We start from the raw sequence: 22,352 nt of genomic DNA on the forward strand, positions 1-22,352 counted from the left end.
TGGAATGTTATCTATCCCTTCTGCCTTATTTGACCGTAAGTCCTCCAAAGCTCTTTTGAATTCTGATTCTAATACTGGATCCCCTATCTCTTCTAAATCGACTCCTGTTTCTTCTTCTATCACATCAGACAAATCTTCACCCTCATAGAGGCTTTCAATGTATTCTTTCCACCTATCTGCTCTCTCCTCTGCATTTAGCAGTGGAATTCCCGTTGCACTCTTAATGTTACCACCGTTGCTTTTAATGTCACCAAAGGTTGTTTTGACTTTCCTGTATGCTGAGTCTGTCCTTCCGACAATCATATCTTTTTTGATGTCTTCACATTTTTCCTGCAGCCATTTCGTCTTAGCTTCCCTGCACTTCCTATTTATTTCATTCCTCAGCGACTTGTATTTCTATATTCCTGATTTTCCTGGAACATGTTTGTACTTCCTACTTTCATCAATCAACTGAAGTATTTCTTCTGTTACCCATGGTTTCTTCGCAGCTACCTTCTTTGTACCTGTGTTTTCCTTCCCAACTTCTGTGATGGCCCTTTTTAGAGATGTCCATTCTTCTTCAACTGTACTGCCTACTGCACTATTTCTTATTGCTGTATCTATAGCTTTAGAGAACTTCAAACGTATCTCGTCATTCCTTAGTACTTCCGTATCCCACTTCTTTGCGTATTGATTCTTCCTGACTAATGTCTTGAACTTCAGCCTACTCTTCATCACTACTATATTGTGATCTGAGTCTATATCTGCTCCTGGGTACGCCTTACAATCCAGTATCTGATTTCGGAATCTCTGTCTGACCATGATGTAATCTAATTGAAATCTTCCCGTATCTCCCGGCCTTTTCCAAGTATACCTCCTCCTCTTGTGATTCTTGAACAGGATATTCGCTATTACTAGCTGAAACTTGTTACAGAACTCAATTAGTCTTTCTCCTCTTTCATTCCTTGTCCCAAGCCCATATTCTCCTGTAACCTTTTCTTCTACTCCTTCCCCTACAACTGCATTCCAGTCGCCCATTACTATTAGATTTTCGTCCCCCTTTACATACTGCATTACCCTTTCAATATCCTCATACGCTTTCTCTATCTGTTCATCTTCAGCTTGCAATGTCGGCATGTATATCTGAACTATCGTTGTCGGTGTTGGTCTGCTGTCAATTCTCATTAGAACAACCTAGTCACTGAACTGTTCACAATAAAACACCCTCTGCCCTACCTTCCTATTCATAACGAATCCTACACCTGTTATACCATTTTCTGCTGCTGTTGATATTACCCGACACTCATCTGACCAGAAATCCTTGTCTTCCTTCCACTTCACTTCACTGACCCCTACTATATCTAGATTGAGCCTTTGCATTTCCCTTTTCAGATTTTCTAGTTTCCCTACCATGTTCAAGCTTCTGACATTCCACGCCCTGACTCGTAGAACGTTATCCTTTCGTTGATTATTCAATCTTTTTCTCATGGTAACCTCCCCCTTGGCAGTCCCCTCCCGGAGATCCGAATGCGGGACTATTCCGGAATCTTTTGCCAATGGAGAGATCATCATGACACTTCTTCAAATACAGGCCACATGTCCTGTGGATACACGTTACGTGTCTTTAATGCAGTGGTTTCCATTGCCTTCTGCATCCTCATGTCGTTGATCATTGCTGATTCTTCCGCCTTTAGGGGCAATTTCCCACCCCTAGGACAAGAGAGTGCCCTGAACCTCTATCCGCTCCTCCGCCCTCTTTGACAAGGCCGTTGGCAGAATGAGGCTGACTTCTTATGCCGGAAGTCTTCGGCCGCCAATGCTGATTATTTATCAAAATTTAGGCAGTGGCGGGGATCGAACCCGGGACTGAAGACGTTTTGATTATGAATCAAAGATGCTACTCCTAGACCACGGGTACGGACCTACGGACAAACGTGTATGACCCCAAATCATTCCCCTCCTTGGCCACACCATGGGAGGAACGGAGGAACAAAAGGATATGAATGACAACGAGACGTATTCGCCCCGGTATCTAGTCTGTACGAGAGCTGATGTGGAATCCTTTGTGTCCATGAAGTCTCAGTTCTTCATAGAGCATTTAGAGGACAAGTTTGGGGAGGTGGAGGGCTTGTCAAAAATGCGGTCCGGGTCAGTCTTGATAAAAACAGCATCCTCTGCCCAGTCACGGGCATTACTCACTGTAAGAAGCTGGGGATGTTTCTGCTACTATCACGCCCCATAAAAGCTTAAATATGGTCCAGGGCATTATCTTCCACAGGGACCTTCTTTTACAGTCCGATGACGAGCTGTGCACCAACTTAGAATGACGAGGTGTCCATTTCATCCGGCGCGTCCACCGGGGTCCGAGGGATAATCAGGTTGCCACTGGTGCCTTCATCTTGGCCTTCAAGAGTGACACATTACCTGAGAAGATGAAGGTGATGGTCTACTGCTGTGATGTCAAGCCATATATCCCTCCCCAGATGCAGTGCTTCAAGTGTTGGAAGTTCGGCCATATGTCTTCCCGCTGTGCTTCCAGCCTCATATGTCGCAGTTGTGGTCGTCCATCCCATCCCGATACTCCATGTGCCCCACCTCCCATCTGTGTGAACTACAGGAGGAATGGAAAATAATGGAATACAAGACCCTGGAGTGACTGACCTACACTGAGGCTAAACGGAAAGTTGAACGGCTTCATCCCGTGCGCACGACGTCATCTTATGCCGCCACTGTCACTCCTGTTACAGCTCCATCCATTGCACCACATACAGTCAGTTCTCAGAGCCAAACGACCACATCTGCCAGTTGATGGTGGGGGGCACTTCCCTCCCTGTTGCTCCCGCACCACTACCTCGGGAGCAGCACCCTCCCGCAACCATTGGGGACACCAGTCCCCACTTCTAAGCTGGAGAAGAGTAAGTCTTCTTTGGCTTCTCTCACTAGGAACGGATCCCTTGGGTCACTCCATTCCCAGGTTCCTACCAGTGGCAAACCAGACACCCACCAGGGGCTGAAGAAGCCCCAGGTAGCTGGTCGTAGGGCTTCGCAGTCCTCTTCAGTCCAGGAGACTGAATCAAAGAAGCCCTCCCAGCAAGGGCAACGAAAGGAACAGCGTGAGAAATCGAAATCGAAGACCCCTAAGACCCAGGAAATTGTGGTGGCACCCACTCCACTGCTACCTACAAGCTCTGCACCTGAGGATTGGTGGAGATTCTGGTGTCCGCTGAGGACCTAGATCTCGCCGGTCCCTCAGACACCATGGATGTCACTCCCATTAGTACTCACTCCATGGCAGCAAGTGACCCAGCAGCGTAATCTGCCTCCTCAGTCCCTTCACGCCTTTCTCAGCCATGGACAGTGTCATCCACCAGTGGAACTGCAGCGGTTTTTTCCACCATCTTGCTGAGCTCCGACAACTTCTCAGCCTTCACCCTTTCCTCTGCATTGCTCTTCAGGAAACTTGGTTTCCGGCAGTGTGAACCCCTGCCCTCTGTGGCTATCGGGGTTATTATAAAAACCGGGCAGCTTATGAGAGGGTATCTGGTGGCATCTGCATCTACGTCCTTCACTCTCTTTACAGCGAGTCTGTCCCTTTACAACACCTTTAGAGGCTGTCGTTGTTGAGGTGTGATGCCTCAGGCTGTTACTGTCTGCAGTCTCTCTCTTCCATCAGATGGTGATGTCCCGCAGCATGTCCTGGCTGCACTGATTAGCCCAATTGCCGCCATCTTTTCTTTTGTTGGGCAACTTCAATGCCCATAACCCTGTGGGGTGGATCAGTGGCAACAGGCCGAGGCAGCATCATTGAGCAAGTATTGGCACAACTCGACCTTTCTCTGTTAAATACTTGTGTCTTCTCACATTTAAATGTGGCGCATGGCACGTACTCAGCCATTGACCTTTTGATCTGCAGGCCTAGCCTATTTCCATCTGTCCAGTGGAGTGTGCATGACGACTTGTGCAGTAGTGACCACTTTCTGATCTTTCTGTCACTGCCACAGCGTCACTCTTCTGGGCACCCCTGCAGATGGGCTATGAATAAGGCTGACTGGGACTTGTTCACCTCCATTGCCACTATTGAGCCTCTTTCCAATGACTCCATTGATGCGGTGGTTCACTCGGTCACCACCGGCATCGTTACTCTGCAGAATCTGCCATTCCATGTTCTTCTGGGTCCCCTCAGCAGAGGACTGTGCCTTGGTGCTCGCCCAAGATCACTGAGGCGATTTAAGATCACAGGCAGGCACTCCAGCATCACAAGTGACATCCCTCATTGGCACACCTCATCGCTTTTAAACGGCTCCGTGCGCGACCCGCCACCTCATTCGCCAATGCAAGCAGGAGTGCTGGGAAAAGTATGTCTCCGCCATTGGCCTCTGTACCTCTCCATCGCAGGTTTGGGCCAAAATAAGGCGACTCTATGGCTATTGGACCCCTATCAGCGTACCTGCGCTTTCACTGAATGGAGCAGTCTGTGCTGACTCCGACACAATTGCAAACTGCTTAGCGGAGCATTTTGCTCAGAGTTCCACTTCTGCAAATTACCCACTGGTCTTCCGCTCCCTGAAAGAGCGGTTGAAACGTTGGAGCCTTTCATTTCACACATGCCACCCTGAATCATAAAATGCTCCATTCAGTGAGTGGGAATTCCAAAGTGCCCTAGCTGCTTGCCCTGATACGGCTCCCAGGCCAGATAGCATCCACTGTCAGATGCTCAAAAGCCTCTTGATGAACTTCCAGTGACTCCTCCTAGACCTTCTCAACCGTATCTGGGTTGAGCATTAGTTCCCGTTGCAATGACGGGAAAGCATCATAATCCCCTTGTTGAAATCTGGCAAGAACTCCCTTGTTCCACCTGCCATTCATCCTCATGGCTACAAGACCCACACACTTCCATTTCATTTTTGTTACAGTCATAATCACATTTTCCATTCCAATCTCTTCCCTGATACATTTGTTTGTTTACCTCTCTCACCTAGTAATTTTCAACACACATCTCACCATTACACTTCAAACTTGAGTTTCTTAATGGTGTTTGGCTTAAAGTCCAACTACCATAACTCACAGTAATTGCAGACTTTCCATTTCAGGCATATTGGGAACTTTTTTCAGAAAGTTATTCATTTTTTTCTGAAAGCTCACCAAACAATTTGTACTCTTCTGTTACTTGTTTTCCTTGTCTATACAATCATTGTCCTCAGTTGCTCTAAATACAGTAACTTATTAGCTGATTTTATGGCATCATTGTTAATTTTCGCAATTTTCTTTTCTGTTTGTTCATTGCATTTTGTAATTGTAATTTATTTCTAGACATGCTTACAAATTTGCTGTATCCAGTTACCCTATTTGTTGTTGAAGTTTACCTCGAATGAAACAGCAAGTTTACTGTTACCAGTCACTGTTTATTATTCTCCATAGCGAGTTTCAAAGGTTTAAGCCTCCATCATAAGATGGATTTAGATTTGGTAATATGACGTGTGTGTGTGTGTGTGTGTGTGTGTGTGTGTGTGTGTGTGTGTGTGTGTGTGTGTGTGGTATGGTTTTTTTGGAGGAACAGGTGACCCTGTCTAGTGGCGAAACAAAACACTATATCAGAACATGACTCCTTTTTTTTTTTTTTAATGGTAAAAATAAAATAAGTGAAATAGAGTACCTCCAGTGGCCACAGGTTCCTTTCACTGTCGTAACAAATCATATGTATGCTGTCATATTTTGTAAACAAATATGGCATCTTGGAACTATCAGATGCAAGAATCATATAGCAAAAGCGAAACATTGTCACAAAGTACAAGGAATATACATCATAAAAACATTATTACAGAATAAATTTTAAAGGATTTTGCAGATCTTTGTTTCGAAGTGTTGAATACATGCATTGTAATAAATATTTAAGGTGGTATATAAATTTAGTTTTGTCAAGTTTATATAGCTTAAACCTCATACTCATTTATATAATTAGGTGACATGTTGCAAACCTTAAGTACAACAATTATGTTGGCTCCAGTGGTAAAATTATACATAAATAGCAATTTTGGTTGGGGTTCACAGATAAGAATGACAGGCTGAAGGCAGGGGGAGAGGAAGGGAAAGAGAGATACAGAGGAAGAGAGAGGGTGGAATGAGTGATTGGGTGAGAACAAACTTTCAAAAGCAAGGGGGTTCTTAAGGTTACATCTGTTACTTGTAATAACTGCCTAAAGGTTGGGGTAATACATTGGTTAATGCTTTAAAATGTGCAGATAGATGCACAGTTTATGCCATAAGTTGATGTACCTATAATTTCAAGCTGAGAGCGGTTACAAGCTGTTGTTGTGGTGGTATATTTGTATATGAGGTTAGTCTTTTGTACATTTGGGGGATGTCATGATAACATAAAATATTAAGGTATGTGTGTGTGTGTGTGTGTGTGTGTGTGTGTGTGTGTGTGTTTTGCTGAAAACAGAGATGATGCTATTGCAAATATTGTCTTTTTGTCATTTATGATGGATTCAGGTTGTTTTGTTTGCTATTTGTATATCTGGAGTGTTTCAAGTATGTCTAGTTTTTTGCCTTTAGGTTGGATGTGTAGGATGCTGATACTTGTGTTCTTAACATGGTGTTTTGTTTCACACAGGTGGGTGGCTGTTGCTGAACTGTGGTATTTTGTGTCTTTTTAGTGCTGCCATGTGTTCTTTGAATCTAATCACAAATGACCTACCAGTCTGACATATGTAGAAGCAGTCACAATGCAAACATTCAATTTTGTACACACCTGTACGATGAAGTGGATTTTGTGTGTTGATGTGAGATAACTTCTGTCCAAGCTTGTTGTCTGTAATAAAGGATATGTTAATGCCTTTTCGTTTGAAGGTATTGGCAGTCTCATATGAAATAATACCTAGAAATGGGATTGTATGGAAGATGTTTTATTTTTGTTTTTTGTGATGTGATTATTTTGCCACTGTTGAGTGTTTTAACGTGTCTACTATGGAGCTGTTGTAACCATTTGCAATAGCTGTTTGTTTTATTATCTTGTTCAGAAGAGGCACTACTCTGCACAGGATTAAAACAGAATGTTCAAGCTCCACTGGATCAAAAGAACCAAGAGAAGCTCGTCACTAGTGTCACACAGATTCAGCCATTGCCTTTAAGAAGCAAAATTATAGAGTAGCAGCATGCCACAAAATTAAGGAAATAATTGAGAAGGAAATTGCAAAACCATTCCCAGCATACAATAAAATGTAGAAGCCCTTACATGTACTATTAAGACTAAATTAAGCATGTATAATGCAATAATTGTAAGAGCTGACAAGGGTAATACAACTGTCGTAATGAACAGAGCAACAAACATAGAAAAAAACTTTAGACTTCTTTCAAGCCAACAACATAACAGAAATACTTGAAGATCCAACTGACAATATACAAAAATAGATTAAACACATTTCAAATAACATAAACGTTCTACTCACCATCCAAGAAGCAAGAAACATTGTAACAATGAGCCCACAAGCATCTTGCCTTAGATCACAACCAAAGATACATGAAAATGGGACCCCCATCAGGCCTATAGTGAACTATAGGAACAGCCAAACATTCAAACAACTAAATGCTCTTCAAAATCCTCAAAGGAGCATACACATTCAGAATTAATGCCAACCTACAAAAGCACAAAAAAAATTCCTTCAACTGATATTGCTGAACTAATGGACCTGCTTGAATTCACACTTTCACACAACTATTTCAAATTCAACAATAAAATCTACAAACAAGCAGATGGCCTGGCCAAGGGCTCAAACCTTTCCAGATTGTTAGCTGAAATATTTATAAGTAATTTAGAAGACAAAATCCTGAATTCCAATCAACACCACCTCAAAAATATCATCTACTACTACAGGTATGTAGATTATACCACCATTTTAATCACTGGCACAGGTAGGTGATTTGTGATTAGATTCAAAGAACACATGGCAGCATTTAAAAAACAAAAAATACCGCACATCAGCAATAATCACCCATCTGCACGAAAGAAAACATCATGTTAATGACACAAGTATCAGCATTCTACAGATCCAGCCTAAAGGCAAAAAACTAGACCTCTTTGAAACACTCCTAATATACAAACACCAAACAAAACAATCTGAATCCATCTCAAATGACAATATTTACATTAGTATCATCTCTGTTTTCAGCAATTGCTTACGTTATTAAATTTGCAATGTGTGTGCGCACACGTGCGCGCGCCTACACACCCACACCCACCTTAATATTTACCATAAATATTTAGTTATGTTACCATGACATCCCCCATGGGATTGACCTCATTGATAAATATGCCAGCACACCAACAGCTTGTACCCCTTGTCAGCTTGAAACTATAGGTACGTTAACTAATGACACAGATTGTACTTCTATATGCATATTTTAAAACATTAACCAATTTATTACCTCAACCTTCAGGCAGTTATTACATGTGACAGATATAACCTTAAGAACCCCTTGCTTTTGGAAAGTTTGCTCTCATTCAATCACTTGTTCCACCCTCTCTTTCCATCTGTCTTTCTCTTTCCTTTCCTCTCCCACTGCCTCCATTCTTTCATTCCTATCTGTGAATTCCAACCAAAATTGCTATTTATGTATCATTTTACCACTGGAGCCAACATAATTATTGTACTTAAAGTTTACAACATGTCAGCTGATTATATAAATGAGTATGAAGTTTAAGCTATATAAACTTGACAAAAATGAATTTATATACCACCTAAAATATTTATTATAATGCATGTATTCGACACTTCGAAACAAAGATCTCCAAAATCCTTTAAAACTTATTGTGTAATAATGTTGTTATGATGTATATTCCTTGTACTTCGTGACAGTGTTTCTCTTCTGCTATATGATCGTTGCATCTAATAGTTCCCAGATGCCACATCTGTTTACAAAATATGACAGTATACATGTGATGTGTTATGACAGTGGAAGGAACCTGTGACCACTGGAGGTGCTCTGTTTGACTTATTTTATTTTTACCATTAGATATACGTTTAGTTTTTGTCACAAAAAAACACCAAAGCCATGTTCCGAAATAGTGTTTTGTTTCTTCACTAAACAGTGCCATAAGTAAGTGCTGCCAAAAAATCATCACACACACACACACACACACACACACACACACACACACACACACACCATGCTAATGTAAATCCATGTGATGAGGGAGGTTTAAACCTTTGAAACACACTGTGGAGATAAATAAACAGTGACTGGTAACAGTAAACTTGTTTCATTTCATGTCAATAACAGTCATGGTAAAGCCTAAGCTAAAATGTTCACATTTAAAGATAAAACGTTGAAGTTTATTTGTTCTAGAGGCAGACAGTACAGTGTCATCAGCAAGATGAAGTTGGTGAATGTTTGCTTTATTTACAGGCATCCCTTCTTTATTTTCTCAGTTCAAGGATATAAAATGTTCTTTAAGCCTGCTGGGAATAGTTTTGTTTATAAAGAATTTCATTGCGTGCCTCCTCTTTCCATTCTGGACTTTTTGCTATCATGAAGAAATCCATAGGCCAATTAAAATTGCTTGATAGTTGACACTTCATGCATTGTAGCTTGTTCCCTTCAGTGAGAGCACTCAACATGACGCCCAAACCGTTCGCCTTTGCCCAACTGCCACAACTAGTTCACTTTCAATCCTTTGACCGTCTTTCTTCTTTGATGTGTTTAGATCGGCTTACTTTAGATAAGCTTCCCTTGCCATTGCATGAAGCCAAATTTTTGAAGGCTGTCCTATCAATTAAATGTGGTGACTGGGTCACCAGAGTCACAAATACAGTGTAATGGCATAGCGTAGTGGTTAGCTTATAAATCTGACGTTCAATAGTTTGAAAATAGGCAAATGCAGAGAAAATTTGTATTTTTCTAATTCTAATCTGAAGACTTTGGTTATAATTTTTGTTCAGTTAGTTGATTTAAATGTATTTTTTTTATTTCTAATACTTTTTTATTTGCTCTGATTTTTCATCCTATCATTCTTTGTTCGTTTGGAATCTGCTTGTATTGCCTATAATCTGCAACCAAGAGCGAACCAGGACTGCTCATCAGTTGGTAACGCAGCTTTCCGTGTAGCCAGTGTGTGGATAGTTTCAGGTAATTAGTGACAGTGAGAAATTACAGTTTGCTTTTACTGCTGAAACTGAAACTTTGCTGCGAAGATCACAATGCAAACAAACGTATTATGAATTTTTTCTGTCTTGAGTTTTCCCACAGAAGTTAGCCTTAAATGTCATGTACAAAGCGACCGTAATTTTAGTTCTGCCGCAGACTGTTGACCGCCTATTTCCTGGATACATTGCACAACACTAGGTTATGGGTAGGTTAGGACACGAATTTAAATTCAAGACTACAAAACCCATTGTCTGCTGCAGTTTATTGTTGGTTGCTTAAAATCAGCTGTAGACAGAGTATCTTCCATTCCCGTCATGGCTGCTTCCGACATTCCACCATGTCACACAATACTTGAAGTGACTTCCTATGTTTGTATGTTGCCTATAACCAAGTAGCAGCCGGCAGCAAACGTGGCAACACTGTAGCACCAGGTGACAGGCGTCAACTATTGAATAATATTATTTGGATTATAAGGGAACCTATTTTAGTATGATTTGCTAAATGGGGGCTAACTGCAGCAAACAAGAAGATAAGGAGCAGGGAAGGTACACCCACATGGAGGTGGAGATAAAAGAGCTTTGACTGTGTGGGTTTCAGTGGTTGAAAGCTTACATGAGAACACACCAGGCAAGTGGGAATGTTCTGTCTGTACTGGTAGTTCAGCTCTTCACTCAAGAGGGAAATAAGCTGGAGCACCGTAATGTAGTAACTGCATTACACTTCGTACATCCAAAGGCTCGTTTCCCAGCAGCGAAGGCAGGGTCGACCACAGGAAGGGCAAATATGCCTCTCATATGAGGCATTCTGGAAGTGTAACTGGCCACAAGAGGCAGTCACCAATAATTCCTGCCTACAAGTTGATGCTGAACTGGTGCTGATGGTTCACTGTCACCATACCATGGGGATTCTCAATAGTTCACAGTTTGGTGTTGTGAAGGTTGACAATAACGCCTCATGGAAAGGTGGCCTTGTCTTGAAATATGATGGATGGCTGAAATTACAGCACGATGATACCCTGTGATTTAAACCAGTGACAGAACTGTCATTGTGGAGGCAAGTCTGTAGGTAATAAGACCTGCACATGCAAATTGTAAGGATAGTGGCAGTTGTTGCTGGAAATATGTAGCTTGCCCCATGCTACCAAGTCACCTGCCTGGTGATGATAGTGGGGTAACTGTCAAAATATATTTTGTATCTGCCTTGAAGTTCTCTACCTTGAAGTGGGTGACCTCCCTTGAAATGCATTTGTGGCCATACATCCACATGAGCTTTGTCTTTTCTCCTTGTCCTCTGAGGGGTCATTTCCATCAGTTCATCTTCAATTAGCAATATCACACACTATATTCTACAGTATATAAACATAGGTTGTTTCTCTAAGTTTAATAGCATATATTTGAATGAAACTTGAATCAAAAGAAATGTATGAATACAAAACTGTGTGATAATTCAGAGTCACTATTCCATTGTATAAATGCATTCCCAACTTGTAAATTTGCTGATTCGAGGCATGCTGCCTCAGGATGTTAGGTCTGCAACTGCTCATAATGAGGAAATTTCACAATTGTTTATTTTGTCTGTCTCAGTTGCACGAATATACAATTTTGCTTGCAGAGTTCTGGTTTTGGGCTGACATACCCATTCTCAAACCACGCACCTAGTTATAGGAATGACTGATGGTTGTTATACAATATGGTACCAAACGGCATGAATAGCTTCTGTACAGATAGTCAATCTGCAGGCAACGAGTACTTCCGTTGATAAGTTAGACTTTGTGTCATACTGCTACACCTGGTGGTGTCACTCAAGTTTAGCAGTGTGACACATAGGCTAACTTATTAATGAGAGTACTTTTTGCCCACAGTTTGGGTTCCTGTACAGAAGCTATTCATGCCTTTTGGCACCATATTGTATATCTAGTTATGCTTAATAACAAAGTGTACATTTTGAGAATGGGCATTCCAGTTCGAAATTGGTAAATCAGACCAGACCAGACAATTATCTTGACTCACTTGTTTGGTATTGGAGGCTGGAAAAAGGCTTTTGGCTGTCCAGTCATCTTGAGTTTCCTCATGTATAGTGTGGGAGAGTATGAAGGGAGAAGCAAGTACATATGTTATACTACTGGTTCTGAAGAGATTTCTTCACCATCAAGAAAATGAGTTACCTGATCCAACTGTCGCAACTTGCAGGGACTACAACAGGACTTATGGTGCTGTCATCTCTTGTGCACTTACTTGGTTGTCAAGGAGATATAAAAGGTCTGTTCAGAACAGTCTGGAAAATTCTTAATTTTGCACCAATGTGTTGGAAAGAAATGGGGTTGGCACTTCTGCACACACTTGTGTTTAATGAGTAACTGCCTTAAGTTTCAGTGTTATATGTCTGTTAGTTATTGTTCAGTGCTGTATTGAGTAGAATGTTGCCACACTGTTTGTGAATTTCAAGATGGCAAAGTTAGAGTAGCAACCCATCTGCATTAAATTTTGCATGAAACTCGAGAAAACCTTTACAAAGATACACCAGATGATGTAGGAATCCTATGGTGATGACTGCTTAAGTTGTACTTGGTGTTGTGAATGGTTCACAGGGTTTAAAAATGGCCTAACAGAAGTTAAAGATGATCCTTGTTCAGGACGACCTTCAACATCTACTGATGACACTCATGTCAGGAATGTCAATGAAATTGTGCATGCCAATCAAAGACTAACTGCGTAAGAGACTGCTGAAGAATGTAACATTTAAGTCGGATCATGTCATCTTGGAATGCATCATGTTGCCGCCAAGTTCTTCCCACGGCTCATGAGTCGAGACCAGAAAGACAGTCACCTGGCAATCTGTGAAGAGCTTTTGGATTGAGCAAATGAGAATGAGATGTTCTTTAAGAGAATCATAACTGGTAATGATATGTGGATCTACGAATACGATGTTGAGACCAACGTTCAGTCTTTACAATGGGTCGGGAAAGGTTCCCCAAGCCAAAAAAAAGCTCATCAGGTCGGGTCAAATGTCAAAGCCATGCTGATAGTATCTTTGACTTCGAAGGATTAGTTGATCATGAATTTGTGCCACAGGGACAAACTGTTAATCAATGGTACTATCAGGATGTGTGGCAACACTTGCGAGAAAATGTGAGATGGTAACAGCCTGAAATGTGGCAAGACAATTCATGGCTCTTGCATCACGATAAAGCACCCACACATTCAGACATGGCCCCTGCAGACTTTTTTTATTTCTATAGTTGAAAACCCCATTGAAATGAGAAAGATTTCCAATGATAAAGACGATATATAAGAAAATTCACAGATGGCACTTCACACGATCCATCAAGGGGAGTACCAAGACTGCTTCCAGAGGTGGAAATGTCACTGGGAGTGGGTATCATTTGTTCAGGAGAGTATTTCGAAGGAGATCATGCGTAATAAGTTAAGGTAAGCATAGGAAAAATTTGTGGGTGAAGTTCCGGAATTTTTTGAACAGACCTTGTATTGTGGGCCACAGAGCAGCTTGATGTTCCCAATGACATATACAACTCGTTAAACCATTACTGTAGTCATTAAAATCTCAAATAATTACAGTTGTGTGAATAACGGGTTGACTCACAATTACTGTATGTAGTGGAAAGGATAAAGAGTTTTGTGGCGTTTGTAAAGCTCAAGTTACAGTTAACAGTTGAATTAACTAAATACATTTTATCATCCTGGATTGCTTTTGGTTGCAAAGAATCGTTTTCATAGCTGTTGATGAGAGTGATATCTGTTTTAAGAACTAATGTGTCAGCTACAATCTTCCTGAAGTTGAAACTGTTTGGCAGAAGTTGATAGCATGCGTGTGCCTAGCATTTTTTGAGTGATCAGTAAAATTAAATAAATTTCTCAGTATTGAAGACAGTTGTTTCTGTGTTCATAACTGTGTTTAAAGGTTTTGTGCCCTAATAATGAAAGTACTGAGTACCCCAAAACACCAAACATGACCAACACATTCAATATGATCCCCACAATACACTGGCCAACAAGATAACAAGATGCCCAAATTCCATTATTGACCAAATATTCATCTCAGAAACAGATCACAGTTTCACAAGCAGAGTACTGAGCGTGGGTTATAGTGATCATGAGGCACAGCTGCTGTGTATAGAAATGCCAACAAGTAGTAGTAGTTCCGAAAAAGTAGTTGGAAAAAGAACCTTTTCTGAAGATAACATTAGAATTTTTAATCTCTTACTGGTGAAGGAAAACTGGGAAAGCATCGCCACTCAGAACAATGTTGATAGCATGTACATGAGTTTTCAGAGCATCTTTCTTCACTATATTAATGTAGCATTTTCAAATGTAATAAAAACAGTAAACCCTAACAATAATAAGCAATGGGTAACTATAGGCATAAAAATTTCCAGTGAGAGAAACAGATTTCTGCAGTACTGTTGTAAGAAATATAGAGTAACCCAAGAATTCACAGATTATTCAAAAGCCTACAAAAGAATCTATGGTAGAGTAGTCAAATAGGCAAAAATTATGTGGAATGACAATTTGATAAGAAACTCATCTAACAAAATGAGATCCACGTGGAGCGTTATAAAGATAAAAACTTGTAGTTCAGCTCCAAAGAAAAAGAATGTATCATTAACACTATAAGACTCAAAAGTGACATACCCAAATTCAGTTGTGGAAAAATACAATGAATACTTCACTTCACTAGCTGAAGACCTCATTCAAGTACACTGTCAAGGATCAGTCCCAAGTTTCTCCAACAAGTCAGTGATCTTGACTGATTCCATGTATGTTTATGAAACAAACCCAGTGAAATTATAAATAAAATTAAATCATTAAGCAATTAAATGTCAAGTGGTCTTGATGAAGTACCTGATTTCATATTAATAGCATATGCTCACCACATAGCAAACCCCTTGGCAAAAATTTTCAACCTCTCTTTAAAAACTGGTGTAGTTCCAGATATTTTTTAAAATAGCAAAAGTTTCACCACTACCAAAAAGAGGTTCTTCTGAAAAAATATCAAACTACCAACCCATGTCACAGTTAAGTTCCTTCTCAAAAATTCTAGAAAAACTCTTCTATGACAGGCTTTTAAGTTTCATAAATAAATATGCACGTCTAACAGTACAACAACATGGTTTTAGAAAGTCTAAGTCTACACAGACAGAAATTTTCGAATTCTTAGACTGCATTTTAAAATCCCTTGATCAACATAAATTAGCTGCAGGTATTTTTCTAGATCTATCAAAAGCCTTTGATGTCCTGGACCATAACATTCTGCTCGAAAAATTAGATAGATGCGGAGTAAGAGGTGTAGCACATGGCTGGTTGTGTTCATACCTAAAAAACCTACAGGCAGAAAGTATCACTTCAGTATGAATTCAACAAAATGAATAAAACAAGAAACAACTCCTTTCTTTGTAGTGAACTACCAATAAAATATGGTCCACTACTCTTCTTGATTTATGTGGATGACTTAGTTGAATATATGAGTCCCACAAAAACTACCCTGTTTGCTGATGACACCAGCATATTGCTCACTGGATCCAGTCCAGAAACTTTGCAGTCCACAGCAGAAAGTTCTATGAAAAGACTTTCTGAGTGGTTCACAAAAAACAAACTCATTATAAATACCGAAAAAAAAACTGTGTGTGTGTGAATTTTCATTTAATTGCTCCAACTAATCAAATGTCTATTCAAGCACAATTAAAAAATGATCCCCTAGAAAGTGTGTCACAAAATTTTTGGGTCTATGGGTTCAGCAAGACTTAAAGTGGGACACACATATAAATAACTTGTCTAGAAAACTATCATCTGTGTGCTATGGCCTAAGAATTTTAAAGTCTACAACAAGCAAAACAACAAACAGTACTGCAGGCATACTATGCACAGTTCCACTCACTAGTCTGATATGGGATCTTTTTCTGGGGATACTCAACTCACAGTTTAAAGGTTTTTAGAATACAAAAAAGAGCTCTAAGAATAATTTGTGGCCTTAAAAAGATGGAGTCCTGTAAATCCCATTTTACTGAACTTGGTGTTCTAAATGTTCCAAAGTTTATTCATTTATGAAACTATATTGTTCACTAGGGACTACCTCCTGAAAACAGGCAAACTGCTACAGAACAAAAATGTACACAACTATACTACCAGAGGGAAATCAAATACACATCAAAAATATCACAGAACAACCACCTATCAGAGGAGCATAATTGACATTGGTGTAATACTACACAATAAGATACCAGAGGAAATAAAAAATGCTACTCATCCAATATTTAAAGCTAAACTAAAGGCATTTCTAATAAAGCACTGTTTCTATTCTGTCAGAGAATTTCTGAATACGTAACAAAATTAATTGTAATAGGTACCTATTTTTAATTTGCCTACTATTTTGCTAATACTATGTATTATTGTAACTTATTTTGACCTGTCCAATATCAATTGTACAATTTGTGCTGTATGATAAAACTGGACCAATAAAAAATCAAATCAAATCAAAGCAGTCTTCTGTAAATGCTTCATTGTTATGTGACATCATAATTTGTGAGCTCTGCTTACAGTCACCATTAACTTTCTGCTAGTATCTGTTCCTGATCGTGCAATGAATTCAGTATGGTATGCAATTAGTGCTTGATCACTTTCAATTCTCTCTTGTAAAAGACATTCAATAATTGTCTGCTATTACATTGCACCACAATAACCATATAAATCCATCCAGCTACAATTAAAGTGGTGCCTGTAGACAATATCAGAATTAGTTTTCTAGTTCTCCATAGTTTGATAAGGACAGGATACAATCATTTCTTCTGCACCAAAATATTTTATGGTTTGTTACTGAATATGTCTTGCATATATAGATAGTATCTATGTTTTTAAAACAAATATCAATAAGATTTCATTAGACTGTATCTTTTTCATAACTGAAGATAGAAACTTGGGGTGAATTTTAAAACTGACCATTCAGTTTACAAGGCTATATCTTCTATATGCATGCACGCACAGCCTTGGAGTACATTACATTTAAGGTCAAAAGTTTCATTTATATGTTGTAAATGTTCAGAGTGCCCTCCACCAGACATACAACAAGCATCCAGACATTGTCTTACTTGTGTGAGCATGTTGCTGTGCAACATCACAGTTTGCCCAATATTGTTTGAATGAAAAAAAGCACATGATGAACTCTTTCACAACCCCCAGCATCACAGTTTACCCAAAATTGTTTGAAGGGAAAAATCATGTGGTGGAGTCTTTCACAACACTCCTCCCCCAGAAAAAAAGGCAACTCATTGGCACCAAATTAAACTTTTAGTTTCGCTGCATTTCTTAAAATGTATCCCAAATTTCTATTTTCGTTTTTGAAGAAGATACAGTCTTGTGAAATCGAATGAGTCTATGCAAAAAACCTTCATACAATAAGCACCTTGAACATGGACTATTGTAAAATACTCCTTGACATGGTTCCGATTATATATTTCACTTGTATTTGTCTTGCATTTGAGTTTGTCCAACACTGTCTCTGTAGAAAAGAGAATTTTCCCTAAAGGCCTTTCCCAGAGTGCCAAAATATACCTCTGAGCATCTTCTCCCAGCTTAACAAGACATGTTTTTCATGCATGCTTGAAAGTTAGTCTCTCTTGTATTTAACCATGTAGTACTAGTGGGGTCAATATGACTACATAAACGCATTGGAAATATGCAGGGTGATTCAAAAAGCATACCATAACTTTGAAAATCGAGAACTCTGCAAAGAAGAAAAGGAGAGCTCCGTTCTTTCTGCTTTGATTGAAGGAAGCTCTGAAGTTTCATTTGGTTGCTCATTTGGTCACTAGGAGTGCTGTTGGCCACGTAACCTTCATTTCTGTTGTCAGTGCAAAGACAGCGTCAGCTCAATGAAAAGCTTTTTATGTTATCGAGTACAGAAGAAGTGAATCGATGACAGTTGTTAGCCAGGATTTAGAACCAAGTATGGTGTTCGACCTCCTGATAGGTGGTGTATCATATGTTGGTATAAACAATTTACAAAGAAAGGATGTTCGTGTAAAGGGAAAAGTTCTGGACGCCATTTCACACAACAGAGAAAGTCAGTTGGCACTATGTCTGTGTATGGAGCACTGAGAATCTGTGAGAAACAATTCAGTATGAAAGTGATTCACCTAGGGTGAATGTTTTCTGTGCCATTTCAACCAATAATGTTTTTGACCCTTTTTTCTTTGAAGGTGCAACTGTAACTGGGCAAACCTTTCTGGAAATGTTACTGAACTGACTGTTCCCTCAACTTGAAGAAGCACATCAATTCATATTCCTGCAGGATGGGCACCACCCCATTGGCCCTTATCTGTCCGTGCCAATTTAAACGGAAGGTACCCATGGCACAGAGCACTTCATAACTGGCCTCCAAGAAGCCCCGACCTCGGCCCCTGTGATTTTTTTCTATGGGGGTATGTTAAAGACATGGTGTTTTGACTGCCTGTACCAGCTAACTTTGAGGCACTTAAAGGAGAAGTAACTGCAGCTATCCAAACTGTTACGCCGGAGATGGTACAGAGAGTGTGGAACAAGTTCGAGTATCAGGTTCATGTCGGTCAAGTCTCTGGAGGGGATCTTATTGAACATTTATGAACTTATTTTCCATAGAAAAAAGCTTTGTTAAGTACTCTTCAGATTGATTATTTACCCAAGGTTCCATAATGTTTCTTTGATTAAATACAGATTTTCAAAGTTGTGATATTCTTTTTGAATCAACCTGTATATCTCCCTGGGTTTCAAAACTGTTACTTTCAAAGTATGGCTTTCTCTGTCTGAGTCAGTTGTATCCAATGATGTTTTGTACCTTTTTAGGCTTCCATACCTCAATCGGTAAACAGAACCCTTGTAAGATCACCTTGTTGTCCATCTCTGTGTCTCTCTGTTAAGACCCTTTATTTCTCAGGAACAGGTAGAGGTATGAAGTTGAATTTTATGTCAAATACCAGGGTCTGGGATCCCTTGGCAGTGTAAAAAAATTGAAGCTTGTTAGTACAATCAAAAGATATGGGCATTTCCATGTTTTGATACATCGCAAACTCACTTATTAAAACCTATAGGGCTAGATGAACAGAAAAATGTATACACTCTTTTTCAGGCCCTATCAAGATATTGATATTGTCATTAGATTTGAGTTATGAGTGTGTTGCAGTATGATCTTTGGCTCAACGGATGTTAGTACTTTCATCTCGGTATTGAGAAAACAAGATGGCTGTAGCATGCTTGACATTCGAGCAACAAAAATGTATTGTGAAGTGGTTTTTCAAGTTTGATAATGCCGTTGAAGTGCAACGTTGGCGGAGGCGGGAGTGTGAAACAGAACCGCCAACCTGTACAACAATTAAATGCATCATTGACAAGTTTGAATTGCATGGAACGATTTGTGATATTCACGAAGGAAGCTCAGGAAAACAGCATACAGCTACAAAGTTCTGCTTCGTCGGCTGTCGTGTTGGAAACGTTTGTTAATTCTCCACAGAAGTCTGCTACGCAGTGTGCACGTAAAGTGGGAGTTGGCAATAAAACTGTACGAAGAATTCTGAAAGCTGCAAAGTGAAAAGTTTACATTCTATGATTACTGCATGCGATTAATGATGATGATCCTGATAGCTGAATGCAATTTTGCGAATAGTATCAGCAAACGGTAACTGATGATGAACAATTTGTGATGAAGGTAGTGTGGAGTGACGAGGCACAATTTAAACTTAGTGGAACCGTGAATCGGCATAACAGTGTGTACTGGGCACCGGAAAACCTGCATGTTTATGTGGATGAAGCGGTCAATCTACCAGGGGTTCATGTGTGATGTGGACTATCATCTAGGGGCTTAGGACGACCCTTTTTCTTTGATGCTACTGTCACTGGAGATGTGTACCTGGAAATGTTATGCACATCAATTTTGCCAGGTATACGTGCACTTTACGGAGCTGTTGAAGAGGTCTTCTCCCAACAAGATGGGGCACCACTACACTACTACCTAGCTATAAGAGCTTTCCTGGATGACAGTTTTCCGGGGCATTGGATTGAACAAAGAGGGCCCATTGAGTTCCCTCCATGTTCACCAGATCTAACACCTGTGGACTTTTACTTGTGGGGAACTGTGGAAGATAACATCTATCGATGCAAGCCACGCATGCTGGAGGAACTTCGGCAGGAGATTACAGCGACATAGGCAGTGATCTCCACTGTAACGTGGACTGACGTAGTTGCGGCAGCCTCTCGTCATTCTGTTATGTGTATAGCTGCCAGTGGTGAACATTTTGAACATTTCAAGTAACCATGTGCTAAACTGAAGGTTATACAACATGTGTGATCAATTGTTAAATGTAAAATAAGTAATACTTATTGTTCCTTAATGTGCATATACATTTTTCTGGCGGACTCTGTATGCGCAGCAGGCTTGGTAGTTAGCGGTAAAGCATGTGCCTGGGAACTGAGAGGCCATGGGATCAAATCTTAGACATATTACGGATGAAAAATCTTCATTATATTGTAGCCTTTGGCTCTTAACCACATGAGGAGTTGACAGAAACAATGTGTGGTTCAGGTTCCATATTCTGTATCTACACACATACTCCACAAGCCACTGTATGGTACGTGACAGAGGATACCGTGTACCACTACTAGTTATTTCCTTTCCTTTTCCACTCGCAGATAGAGTGAAGGGAAAATAGCTGTCCATATGCCTCCATACGAACCCTAATTTCTCCTATGTTGTGGGTTGGCAGGAGAGCCAACACCGGTCTGAGAGGAAGCCGAAAGGCACGCGTTTTAGCTCACGCAGGCTGGCGTGAGGTCTGGAACAGGACAAGGAAATTAGACTGTCGCAAAAAAGGACGTAGCTGTTGGAATACTTAACTTTAATCCGTAAATGGTGAACGTCGCTCTTGACGGTACATGTTTTACAGCATCAATAGTAACTGGTAATGGCGCCTTGCTAGGTCATAGCAAATGACGCAGCTGAAGGTTATGCTAACTATCGTCTCGGCAAATGAGAGCGTATTTTGTCAGTGAACCATCGCTAGCAAAGTCGGTTGTACAACTGGGGTGAGTGCTAGGAAGTCTCTCTAGACCTGCCGTGTGGCAGCGCTCGGTCTGCAATCACTGATAGTGGCGACACGCAGGTCCGACGTATACTAACGGACCGCAGCAAGTGTGGTGTCTGGCGGTGACACCACATCCTATCTTTGTGGTCCTTCTGTGCATGTAGGTTGGCAGCAGTAGATACATTCTGCGGTCGACATCAGATGCTGATTCTTTAAATCTCCTCAATAGTATTTCAGGAAAAGTAAGTCATCTTCCCTCCAGGGATTCCCATTTGAGTTCCCAAAGACAGTCACGTTAAACTGTAGGTCCCTTTTCCTGGGTTGGATAGTTGGGGTAAGTTAGGGACACGAAGTGGAGTCCAAATGAAAGACTCGCACCAGTACACTGAGCCAAACAAAATTATTATTGTCATCATCATCATCACCTGTATACATAGTTATGTTTGTACAGAACCATCAGAGCATGAGTCCTACTACTTGCTCTTGTCCAGTTTTTATATCTACATTACTTTAAAATTTATTCTTAGTATTTGGCACTGAGTACCACTGGTGTCAATATGACTCCAGTTTAAATTATTTGTATGTCTCTTGAATGTGACATTTATGAAAACTGAATGATGACTGCTACATTGAACAGCTATAATTTATGTTGTTATATCTGTTCATTAAAAGATTGCCAATATAGCCCACATAAATTACATGGGGTCTTTATGATCCCCAGTGGTTGTCAGAAACAAAAACATCCCAGTAATACTAGTATTAATTTCTATTTGTGTTATTTATGGTCACCTCTTTGTACTGTCCCTGATGCTTTCCTACTGTGTTATAATGTGACCTCTGTTCTTTGATTCCACATTAGTTTCATGAAATGGTGCAGTATTGGCTCAATCATTATATTCATCTTGTCAAGTCCATTATATCTTTTCCATTTTTTTGTGTGTTTTTACTGCAGTCTTTCATTGTGTGTACATGTGCATACCGTGTCAAATTTTCTCTTTAGCTCTGAAGTCTGAGAATATACCTTCAACTTGTTATTTTTGGTGTTGGTGGTTGCGGTTGTTAAGGCACACTTGAGTGTTTCAAGGGAACACTCATAAGCAAATGATTGAATCACATATTAAATAAAAATCCATTGGCAGTTTTCAGCATAATCTACTGATTGGAAAAT

General features: G+C 40.1%; 1 protein-coding gene across 2 annotated transcripts in view; it reads left to right on the forward strand.

Annotated features, from left to right (window-relative positions):
• Positions 1–22,352, forward strand: part of LOC126175078 (transmembrane protein 64) — a 39,906-nt gene that overhangs the window by 16,666 nt on the left and 888 nt on the right. Inside the window, exon 3 of one of the 2 annotated variants that reach the window (XM_049921608.1) lies at positions 6,593–6,878. The exons of the other annotated variant lie outside the window; for it this stretch is intronic. Within the exon in view, the coding sequence (XP_049777565.1) occupies positions 6,593–6,610 (18 nt within the window). The 3' untranslated portion in view covers positions 6,611–6,878. Of the gene's footprint in view, positions 1–6,592; positions 6,879–22,352 lie in introns of those variants that run through there. 2 annotated transcript variants of the gene reach the window in all.

The sequence above is a fragment of the Schistocerca cancellata genome, chromosome 3 (assembly GCF_023864275.1).
Source record: "Schistocerca cancellata isolate TAMUIC-IGC-003103 chromosome 3, iqSchCanc2.1, whole genome shotgun sequence".
Lineage (NCBI taxonomy): Eukaryota > Metazoa > Arthropoda > Insecta > Orthoptera > Acrididae > Schistocerca > Schistocerca cancellata.